Source organism: Suillus discolor (genome assembly GCF_016758755.1).
Source record: "Suillus discolor strain FC423 chromosome Unknown F5147scaffold_580, whole genome shotgun sequence".
Taxonomy (NCBI): Eukaryota; Fungi; Basidiomycota; class Agaricomycetes; order Boletales; family Suillaceae; genus Suillus; species Suillus discolor.
In genome coordinates, this window is record NW_024541827.1 from 1 (window position 1) to 12246 (window position 12246).

Genomic DNA, 12246 nt, shown 5'->3' on the forward strand with positions numbered 1-12246 from the left:
TCGTGATCTTTCGTTGAGCACCGTGCCAATTGTTGTTCGTGCACTGAGCTGTTTGCAGGTTGTGTGTGGTCTGATGACGGGTCGATTGTGGTGACTCACAGCAAGGCGTTTGTGTTATGGTCTCTTGTCTTTCGGGCATCCAACTATACTCGCTGCGCTGTGCTGCATTGGTTGGCTTCTGATCATACGTTCTGATGCGGTGATATCTGTTATTACATTCATGGGTCGTTTCCCTGCTTCTTTCCGGCACAACCCTGCCGTAATCGCAAGACATTGGGCGGTCTGAGATCTGATACGTCCGGGAAATGGCCGACTCTAGGGGGCGGTATCAAGTACCTCTGCAAATAGCGGCAGAAAAACTCTCAATTGGAGATGAAGATTGTATATTCAGCGCTGCCCAACACCGCATGCTAGTGACCGTGGCATTTGGTGTGCTCTTGGTAAATATAACAGTAAGCACAGTGGACTCTGAAAATATGCACGGTAGCACGCTAAGTCGATTGTGTAGAGACGGAGATCAGTATCAGATCGGAAATTGAGATGGAGCTATGACAGCTAATGGAACAGATCTGTAACTTACATGTGGATCTGAATTAGATGCAGGCCGCAGATATTGCAAGGCCGGGTCGGTGCAGACATAGTGCGACGACACTAGCCAAGACTATCGTCCGCTCATCCATTACACCAAAAGGCAGTGATACTGAAAGCTTATGTTTCAGTATCGCAGACAGTATCTATGTAGATTATGGGAATTCTAGTAAAGCGTAGCTAGGATGAGTGGCTGATATCACATGAGACCGGGTAATGCGATATACCCGCTAGGAGCACTAATCCATAAGAGCACTACGGTAATCAGAGAATAAATCCTGTGTTAGATCAAATTTTTTTTTTTTTTTGATCAGTGTTTATTGTCCGCTGGGGCCGCGCCCTATAGTAGACAGTACATGCTGCGTCGTTCTGTATCTATATATGTAACTTGTTAGTGTTCGTTTGTGCTATGCAATGGCTCCCTCTTGGGGTGTGTTAAGGCCAACTGAAGGCGATATGGGTTGGGGAAAGTTCTGTGCCTGGAGCGCTCGTCTCTGTTTCTCTCGTATACTATTTCTTTTTTTTTTTTTTTTTCCTCTCGTTCTTTATTCCTCCTCTTCTTCGTCATCGACCGGCGGGGTTACGTCTCCGAATATTGTCTCTAGGCGTTTGGACTTGGCTATGAATCTGAGTGTGGGTTTGATGCATTTTGGGTGGTTGAGTAGGTATTTCAGGTCTCGTGCGCGTGTTCCGACTTCATCTATGAGCGCGATTCTGAGTCTCGCGTATGCTGGGCATGCTATTAGGAAGTGGTGAGTGGTTTCTTCTCTATCGCATCTGGGGCACTTTGGGGTAGTAGACCTGTTGATTCTGTTGAGATGTTTGTTCAGCGGGGCATGGCCAGTTCGAAGAAAACTATAGCAGACGTTGCAATATTATATAAACTCCCGGGGTCTGCATCTCAACCTGCTTGCCAAAGCGAAGGCAGGGACTGAATCTACCAATCATAATCGGAACCCCAGCGCGAACCGCGGCCCCTGTCATGCAAGAAACACTTCAGGTAGCAGGCCGTCTCGTAATTACCATGCAAGACGACCGACACAGCATTGGCTTCACAATCCTCACATACCCTGGGCACTCCATTCTCCCGAGCCCACACAGCGAAGTGTGGTGCAGTGTGGCTCTCAAGAGCCTCCTGCCGAACGGGTCCCTCTGGAACCTGAGGAATAGCGAGAACCGGGACGGAACCAGAACTCTCAGCTTCAACAGCCACACTGACATCCTGCGACGGGACAGTTACCGCAGGTCCTTCTGTTGAGTCAATGTTTGCAGCAGAGGGTGGATCCTCAGCTGACTTCTTGCAAGTATGTTTCTTAAGCTGCTTTCGAGATCTGAATGTCTTCGCACAGGAGGGGCAGGCCAACGGGTCCACTGTCGGATCACGCCGAAGCGCGACCGCCACATGCCCACCCTTCTCCAAAATGCGCGTACGTTCTCTCTTAGCTGCTCTCGAGTGCTTACGAGCAAGCCTTTTCTTTTCACGATTGGCACGGTTGTGAGTCGTGCTGCCTTTCTCAAGGGCAAAGAAGGCATCAGGTGCCTCCTCATTCGCTACTTCGAGAAGATATACAAATAAAACAGACTTGATCTTATCGACCAAGCGGGGATAGTAATGGTCCCCAAAAAGTGTACACAGGGCGGTTTTTACAACCATGGAATGGTAAACTGGCCGAAGAGTCAACCAGGTAAACTGCCCCATCTCTGACTTTGTAGCCATAACTGTGTGCCCGACCAAATCTGATCGGGAGATGAAGAGACGACACCTGAAAACATTCAAGATGTCGAAGACTGAGTAGTCTTCGGGCAGAATCATCTTCCCCTTACAAGAGGGGCAAACACAGAACTGGCTCTTCGATGCGGTGTCTTGCCTGAGGGTACCACGCGGCAAACTGTGAGCAAAAGCCCCCTCTTTAACAATCCTGCGATCAAGAGAAATTGCGGCCATCAAACGCAATTGTAAGTCAAGAGTAAAAGTGAGGAGATAAAAAGAAGAAGTAAAGAAATGTGAAAAATTGCTGCGTGAGTCGTTTAAAGCACTCGTCCTGTTAGATCAATGGCCATGAGAACTCCTCAATGTCTGCAAGCTTGTAGCAAGATCACCCCGAAAATAGTGCACCGTATCCACTGAGTATGGTCACGTGTAAGAATATCAATGGGCCGACTCGCCTTGGCTCCGAGCAGGAACAGATGTCCGAATCACCATGATCGTGCCGATTTTGGCGATACAAGCGCTGTCCGCTGGTATATCTAGCATGAACGCTAGGACAATAATCGCTATACACTCCCAACATCCCTCATCCCTCGAACATGACCGTAGTTTCAAATGATCCCAGTTCGTGGCCGTTCATCAACTCCAGAATTTTTTTCACCTATTGGACGGGTTCGCCATATCAGTTGGTTACTATGTCTTAATTTGATATTGACTTGTGATTTCGCAGTTGCCGCAGCCTTCGTGGTAGTATACGATTGGGGTGAGCAGCAGTGTTCTGAAATTGCTGATATTCTCATGATATTCCCAGTATTATTAACACTCGCACAAGAGGTAGGTTGATGCTATTGCCGCCGGAGTACCCAACTTGCTAACAATGGTGTCATAGATTGACCTCATTTGGGTGAGTCACAGAGTCCCATATCAGAAGAAAAATAATGAATTTGTGACAGACCCAACGCTGGTCTCTCATGACTGTGCTGTACCTAGTCGTTCGTACCTCGTTTTATACCATAGCATGGTTGGTGGTTGTGCTGACTCCAAAATGTTCTAGATACGCTATGTTGGGATACCACATTCTGTGTATGTTAATCGAGACCAAAAAGTAGTTGCTGTACTGATGGCCCATCTCTCATTATCAGTGCTAGCATTCTGCGTATGTCTCATACTCACCGTGTTCGATGCTTCTGACCGGTGGCACACAGTAAATATGACGATTAGCTCGTTGACAGATGCAGTGAGTATTCCGCAATTATTTCATTCCTATCCAATGAATACATTCATTTGTAGAGGTGAGTGGGATTCGATCATTGGACTCGGCTCGACATAATGAGTCAATAGGTGTGAGTCGGAGCGTTTGATCCTAGTAAGAGGGCGACCGCTAATCGGGTGTTTCAGGCAGCATCCCAATCTATGCAATAAATGGGACAAATGTGATCGTAACTGCCATGTTGGGAGGTGAGTTGCCCGGCTGCAATACCTCAGTGATGTTGACTCGACTGAAATATGATCCAAGCCATCATGATTGCTCGGTTGCATGCCATGTATCAGAGATCTAGGAGGATGCTTATCTTCCTTGTTATCATCTTCCTAGCTTCAAACATCGCCTGCGGAGTAATCACGATAATAGGACTCAAGTATAATTTCGTATCGGGTAAGCTTTACTTGTTGAATCGAAGAACACGCTCATTGGACAAATACCAGAGGAACTAGTGGCCTGAAGTTAACCTGACCCCACTTACAACTCGAGCTTGTGCCTTTATTTTTAGTTGAGTTGCTATTTGTTCACGACCTATACTACTACATCGTGACATTTGTGTACGTGGAAGCGAGCAACCAAGGCTAAACTAAAACAATGAAGTATATTACTGTAGATTCAAATGATCGTTGCAGAGGAGGCCTAAAATTGTTCGTGAAACCCTTTACTGACGAGTCAGAATAGATGTGACTAGGTTCGCCACATCAAACCTGAGGAGTTGGACCTATAATGGCGAAGAGCCAAAGTTAGCAGATGGTATACTGGGGAGTGTTCACGTACACCACATCTCAGACTTGTCTGTTCGCGAATGGTGTAAAGCCATTTAACTTCAAAATCGAACATTACCAGGGATCCAATTGTCCATGTCACTCCAAACTTTTTGTTGTATCTTTCTCCACGTAGCTCGTTTTGACTGGATGCAATCCGAGCACCAGCCTTCCTCCCCCCACGGAAGGTCGATCAATGCCTGGGCACCGCACACTGAATCGAACAGAAATTTTGTGTACAGCCCAGAGTTATGGACACATTTATCCCAAGTAGCTTGTTGATTGCCAGATTTGAAGGAACATAAATGTGTCTCTGACACAGATCAACGAGTCAGAAGTTTTAACTGAATAGGAAGCAATACAGCAGTACCTCGCGGTGCGGAAGACTTCCCCTTTTTGTTAAACGTGTTAACCTTTGGGGCACAGCCCTGCTGGCAAGACGACGTGCCAATTCGCACAGCGATCTCTGACCAGGTGGTAACCAACAGTTCTCTCATGAGCCCCACACACCTCTGGTCTGCATGGCCGATCTGTTCGAGCCCCTGCTGACCAAAACCCTGCGGCAGACCAATCCGACGAGTCCTGGCAAGTTCGTACAAAGCACGCTTCACACCACTATTTACATCACATGAGCGTGCAAGGGCAACAATTTCCATAGCATCTTGCATCGGCTCGGGGGTCACATCCGCCAGGGAGGATGAACATGTTTGCCCAAGAACTCGAGCTGCCCAGACACGATATGTTTCAAAGCGCAAGGCAGTCGCAGCACGGAGAATAGGGGCGAGAACTGAGAATGGGGGAGGTTGAAAGTAATACTCGCTAAAGATAGTCAGACTGATTCATGCAAAAGATAACAATGGGTGTTACGTTGGGTTATCATCAAATTTCAAGAGAGCCACGAGGTCGTCCGCTGTAGTAATGTTACCGAGGTGGTACACCGTCGCTTTGCCGTCATTTTCCACCCGCACACCATCGTCGAGGAAATCATCTTTGAGGTCATGTTGAAGAAGCTGCGCGAAGAATGATGACTTGGTGACCAGCCTCGAACGATGAAGCTTGAACAGCACCCCATCAACCTCGATGACAGTATTGGCATCCAAGATGTAAAAATCCTCGTGTTTTTGGGGACTAGCACATTCAGATCTAGCCCGCTTGAGAGGACGTCCTTGATCAGTATCGTCGCCGATCGTTCTGGGGGGCTTCCTCTTTTCCTTAACCTTGCCATAGCTCCTCGCATCGTCCTTATCTACGCATGGGGAAGTTTTCTGAGGAACCGTTGACGCCTGTTCCACGCCAATGCTGTTTATCTGCGAGCTTAACGGTGGTGGCTTGGAGGTTGAAGTTAACGTTGAAGGACCGGATAGGCTTATCTCCTGATCCAGTCGAATAGGAGATTCAGCTTCTTTGATTTTACCTGTGCTTTCATGTGAAGCTACACAAACCCGTGTCGGTTCAGGTAGCTCGGTGCTATGAAGAGTGGAGAATGGGTGGACTATATCTGCCTTTAGATGGGATTGTGCACCTCTTGAATTGAGAGGCTTGCCGAACACAATACCATCTTCATTGCCAACACTGGATTGAGATAAGAGGGACATGACCAGGAGCTATATTTCTATGTGAGACTTTTACATAGATATTTAGTGAACAAAGATTAAATGCAACTTACGAGCAGAATTCGAAGGTAGTACTATACGCTGTGCAGTTGTGCGTGGAGTGTACATTGATAGGCTGAGTTTAGAATGACGTCAATGATGATATTACGTCAGTTCATTCATCGCTTTTTCAAACGTTGACGCGACGCAACTGGACCATGACAGCACTAGCAAAGTACTACTAGTACCGTTTGAAGTAAAAATAAATCAGCTTTCTCATCCTCTCAGGAACATGGCACCGCAGCTCAATGAGGTCCATGCTAGCCCATTTCCCACTGGTTCCTCCCTACACCATCCATGTCTCCCTACACCTCTTTCGTAGTTGCAGGCGCAGGCCCCACAATCGGTGGCCGTATCGTGAAGGCAAGATTCAACCATATCGATTGATACTTCCTCAGTTTTATCTGACTGTTTGACAGGCTTTGGTTGAGCAAGGCGCTTCGGTAGTTGCTCTCCTTCGACCGTCGAGTGCATCGATATCGAGCCCACTTCTCGAGGGCGCTAAGATTGCCACCGCTGACTATGCTGACGTCAAAGCAGTCGCCTCCATTTTCCGCGAGCATAAAACGCAGGTCGTCATTTCTGCATTGGCATACGGCGCGTTGTCTTCGCAGTCTACTCTCGCAGATGCTGCCAAGGAAGCCGGTGTGAAACTTTTCGTTCCCTCTGAGTTTGGTATGCCTACAGAGGGAGGGAAGGCTGCTCACACGGTCACCAAATCACAATTTGCTGGTGAGACTTTTTGGTGCCTGGTTTGTCAGTTGTTGAACGCTCGCGATATTGTAGATTATTTGAAGTCATCGGGCATTCCTTCATTGCGCATATACGTAAATGCTCGTTATCTTATATATCCGGCAGAGCTAGTAACACCTTTTGACATAGACCGGGATGTTCATGGAGTTCATTCCACAGTTCACTGGTGTTGACATTGGGAAGTTCTTGGTCCTGGGCAAGGGTGATGCATCATTTTCTACCACTGCCTTGGACGACGTTGCAGGTATTGTGATAATCCTTTTTAGTGATCATAGTAACATATGAGGCAATCTAGGTTTTACCGCTCACGTTCTTACAACACTTCCGCCGGCCAAACTCCATGATGCTTCGTTCCGCGTCGAGGGAGAACGCACATCCTTCAATAAAGTTGGCGCCCTGTATACTGCATCCAAGAACATTACAGTAGAGCATGTCACTTCCCTTCCCGAAGGATACGTCAAGCAGACTCTTTTGCAAGGCTTATTTGAGCAGGGCCGGGGCAGCTCCGGTTGGGACAACTACACCGACAAGGACGTCCCGGAGAATGCTAACAGCGGTAATGCAGCCTGGCCTGGGCACCAGTGGAAGACTGTCAAGGAGGTGTTGGAGTTGTAGGCCTCACAGCAGCTGGAAGTTCATCTGCATTTCAAGTCGTTGTATCACGGGTTCTCTCTAGTCTAGATGGTGCTCAACCGTATCTACGTTTAGTCGTCTTTACGTTCAACCGTTCGACGTACGTCCATTCTCTACATAATAATTATCCAGTGCGCATGACTTGCGAGAAGATACGAGTATGCCTAAAGACTGTGCACTAGTTGGCTACCACACCCCCACCCTGCTGTGCGCATTGGTCACTCAAATAAGATGGTATCTGTAACTGCTGGATTTGGCCCGGCAGATCCGCAAACTGCATCAGCAGCCCTGCAGCCATGTGCCAGCCAATGTGACAGTGGAACGCCCAGAGCCCTGGGTTGTCAGTGATGAAGCGGATGGCGACCCAGCCGTAGCCGGGAAGAGTCAATGTGTCGCGTCTCGGCGGGTTGGTTGTACTGAGTTGTGACACCCCAGATGTGTAGCTGCCATCACCTTCACCGAGAATCCAAAATACGTGCCCATGAAGATGGAATCTACACAGGGTGTCAGTCAAAAGAGACTAGGACTAGTGCATAACCAATGGCACATACGGGTGGCTAGCATCATCGTAGTTATTCAGGATTAAGTCAAAGACAGTGATATTATCGTTGACGACGACAAGTTGGTTTGAGTCGAAGGTAGTCTGAATCCCGGCCTTTGACATCTGCAGCAAGGTAGGGTTTGTAGTATCAGACAGCCAACTCGTGCTGTTCATGAATGCCAATGTTTGCGTCCCGCCAGATTGAATTGTTTGCTGAAAAGACATGAAGACTTGAACAACATCCGTGCTGTTGGGTGGGTCCATGGCAATTTGGGGTACGATCATTGTGCTGTTGAGATCGAGACAAAGGGCGGGGATTGCGTCCGACCAATCCTGGGTGTTCGGTGTCGTTGGCGAGGCACCGTATGTCATCGTAGCCAGCACCATCGTGTTGAGATTGGGATTGCTGAGTTTGTAGCAAGAACTCTGCATCTCTCCACGTACATTGTACGATCCTGCCGTTTGATTTGTCGTCAGGATAACAGAGTAGCGCTGTGCGACGTGTATAGGGACGCGGTGCACGTTCACAGGTTCAATAGATATCCCATCTGCTTCAACAACGCTCAGCACGTGCGAGTCCACGCTAAACATGAACTCTGTCAGTGTGCCCATATTGATGATACGGAGCCGATAGCTCAAATTTGGTTCAAGATCAAATGAGGAACCGTTCATCTTGCCGTTGATGAGACCGCTGTCCGGAGGAGGTTCTGCTCCAGGATTGACTCCACCATAGTTAGAGCCATCAATCCCAGCGGAGCTCAAGTACTGAGTGAGCAATCCGGAAGACATCACATCATACCAATCTAAAAGAGAGCTTCCCTGAGAATACAGACAAAAACAAAATAATGATACGAACCCGAAAGTATGACAAGCGCGTCGCGGTCGTATTGGCCAAAAATAGGCTCACTGGGAGAGTGAATTACAAGCGGTCCGTAAATGCCGTCTGTGTACCTTGTTTTATTTGCGTTAGTCTCAAAAAAGAAATCGCCAATGTGCTGCATATGCTTACTGTGTAGACGCATGAGCATGATACCAGAACGTGCCGTACTGGCTCGGATTAATGGTGAAACGATAGGCTAAATAAGTTAGACTCATGGAACGTGGTCACAAGAAGCAAACGTACTGAAATTCATTCCCGGAGGAATAGGGCACTGAGTAATACCGTTGGTGCCATCCATGTAGTTGGTCCCGTTTTGAAGTTGACCATGCCAATGAATAGTGGTGCCGTTGGGTAATTGATTGAAAACGTTAACCACAAGCTCATCACCGCTGTTCACCTCAACAAGAGGGCCAGGGAATTGGTCTGAAATTCCGAAGTCAGTGGGATCATCATCATGTATGGAGTAACGCAACATACTGTTCACCACTAACATAGTTCTCTCGAAACCATTGGGTGAACCTGTTGCTTCAGATATGACGAATTCGTAGTATCTGGTTGTCGTTATATTCGTGACAACAAAATTCTGATCCAGGAGAAACGAAGAGTTTGTCGTGACGTAGCTCATATTCGACGTCTTCTTCAGTCCCAATCCGAGCCCTAAACCAAGAGCCAAAGCAAGCACGACCACAATGGTGCCAGCTATACCAGTGATTACGAATAACTTTCGACGACCTATTGAAAACTCTAGTTGAATTCAAATCAAACAGGTGTGACGCAAGTCCACGAACCACTTCGTCTGATGGGTGTGATGCGGGTCTCTTTTAAAGCCAGACCCTCATGGTCGCCCGAGCTACCCTCCTTCGAGAGCGAGAACAGGGTAGACATCGTGAAAAAAGATGTTGTCCCAGAGGCGCTAATCCGCTCTATATGGGCTTGAGACTCGTCGATGCACGTTCGTATGGATTATTGATATGAATTTGACAGGCATGAATTAGTGGTAAAGATATCCATCTGTGGGATTATGAAGGATGACCCAATTTATAACGTTCGCACGTCCATGCGCATAGTCCGACATCTGCCATGGTGGGAAGCAAGTAGGAAGATCCAATATTTGTGTCCGCTTGACCTTGGACTCCTGGAGAAAGGTGGGCGCCGCGGCAAGCTTTCTGCAAATTTGAATGCCCTCCTTACGTACAAACCCGATGATCAAACACGTGAAATTACGGCACCGACTCGGATTCACTTCAACTTTACCACTTTTCTGATACGAATGCACCCTCAATTGAAATATATGTACATCATCGACAGTGCCAGCATCAACTTATTTGCCTATCTTCGACTGGCGAGGTCACAGAGATACACCTGAGCAGGTCTGATTACATCCGCTCATGTGTCTCACTGGCACCCCTTGTGTCTTCTCAATCCTCGTCAGGTCTGCGTTTTTAGCATGCACAGTGGCCCATGCGGAACCGACGGACACTTGCTGCTACTAGTGCTCTCATGGAACACGTATCAGAGTCATCCACGTGGTCACGTCACCAGAGCACATCTTTCAAGGTCTATATCTTTCCAACGCTTTTGACGCATCGACGCGTGTGTGACTCGTCTTGGAATTGTTACAGGTGTTTTCGCGTTGAATGAAACATGGTCCGGCACTAAAACTCTGACTTCAAGCGCCCCATTTTTTGCTATTTGTTCTGGAAACAAACCACCTTCGATGACGAGAGTCGCTGTTTCCACCTAATTGCGACCTAGAAGCTGAATTATTCAACAAGGGTTTCCGGAAGTTGGTGAGTAATCATGCGTTCTGTTAGCACATCACTCCGTTGTAATGGACCTGAAATTCTAACAGAATACAAGATGCCTTACAACCGAGCTGTGTTGGGGCATGACAGTCACTCGTAGCGGATGCCGCTACAGTCTACTTGCTAGACATCTTTGGGGAGATCCGATTAGGTCGAGTTGTTGCATAAGGATCTAGTGAGTAGAAGCAGTTGTTACAGCACGAGAAGGAACTTCAACTTCGTACCAGCTGCCAGATGTATCCGAAATTATGACATGAAGGGGACATGCTGTATCCGCTAGGAGCCATGATTATGGCCTCAGATATCCTGAATTACTAAAGTTCTTACGGTATGTCCGTATTATATTCTCTCAATTAAACTGCGCTGGCCCCATTATTTCATCAGATGGTTCGAGGGCCGCGCAAGTATAAAAAGCCTCGCGAATTTGACACATCGACAGGTGGTCACCCCCCTCGATTACGATCATGCAGCTCTCATTTATTTTCACGACACTCATGTCCTTTGTCGCTATTGTTGCGGCATATCCCACACCAAACTTGGGCACGAAACGTACTTGTGAGATTCATGCGTCAACCTAGTTAGTGAGAGTGATACTGATATGCTTGACAGCTTTGGCTAGACGCGAGGGGCTTGACTTTGACCTCACTCACTATTTGAACGCCAGGACGCCTGACGACATTAGTAATCCTCCTAAGTTTAAAGGTCCTGACGATCCTGACGACCCTGACGAGCCTAATTACTTTGACTAATGAGTGGCGATGAGCAGTGTGAGGACGTTGAATCGAGAAGTGTGAGGAATGTAGAGGAAAGGTACTGTTGTTTCTTTCTACCTTTTTCTGATATGTGACTTATCACTTTTCAGCTGTACGATAAAGGTGGACCGTAGGGGGTATTACAATGTCGTCAGTCACCAACTACAGCTTTTGTTTACAGAATACTTTCTTTGCGCTTCGCTTCCTATCTAAATTCCAGACTCATCGGAACCTTCGGCCAAGCTCGGTCATATGCCACAGCTTCCATAAATCATGATAGGCGTGTAACGCTAGTGGGATGTATATATTTTGAAGCGTTGACGTAGCAGTTGTACGAATATGTTTTTACCTGTCCCCGGCGCTCGTCTCCATTCATACCATGCCAGGGAGAGGACGAACAATGAAGTTACTGTGACTTTAGTATGGAATATAGGTTTTAGTTTTGAATTCCGCATTCAAGTCCAGCTGATATGGTGGAAATGGTACTAGGATCGACTGATACGAGAATATTTGCACCATATTGTCATTTCGCATTTATGTAGTCAAAATACAGTGATGATCTAACTAGAATCTAAAGATCGTATGACATTTCCACTGGTCCATCTGCATCAGTTTTAGCATTCTTCCTCCGAGTCAGACTCTCCGAGCATGATGTCGAGACATGCTCGCAAGCGATATCCAGCATCTTCCGAGTCCCTGTCTTCCATGGGAAACCCCCGCTCAGCACCGATCTCCTTCAGATAATCAAGTTGCAAGGCTGCAATTTGATAGGCAGCGAGATCATGACTATATGCAGCAACAGTGAAGTCTGCATCGTCTTCGAGCTGCTCGAAGGTACGTCCGACCAAAGCCCTTTCGAAAAAGGTAGCCTCTATCTTGTTCTCAACATATTGATCAGCATTGTCCCTT

At 47.3% G+C, this 12246-nt stretch overlaps 2 protein-coding genes across 2 annotated transcripts; both read right to left on the reverse strand.

Moving 5' to 3' along the window:
* Positions 1-1041: 1041 nt before the first annotated feature.
* Positions 1042-1439, reverse strand: F5147DRAFT_814439 (uncharacterized protein; the record flags this gene model as incomplete). The annotated part of the gene is made up of 1 exon (XM_041443522.1): positions 1042-1439. A coding segment is annotated over one exon (306 nt), but the record flags the coding sequence as incomplete, so codon positions are not given.
* Positions 1440-1525: 86 nt separating this feature from the next.
* Positions 1526-2618, reverse strand: F5147DRAFT_842846 (uncharacterized protein; the record flags this gene model as incomplete). Its single annotated transcript, XM_041444427.1, has 1 exon — positions 1526-2618. The coding sequence occupies exon 1, from the start codon at positions 2531-2533 to the stop codon at positions 1526-1528; it is 1008 nt and encodes a 335-aa protein (XP_041284117.1). The 5' UTR covers positions 2534-2618.
* Between the last annotated feature and the right edge of the window lie 9628 nt (positions 2619-12246).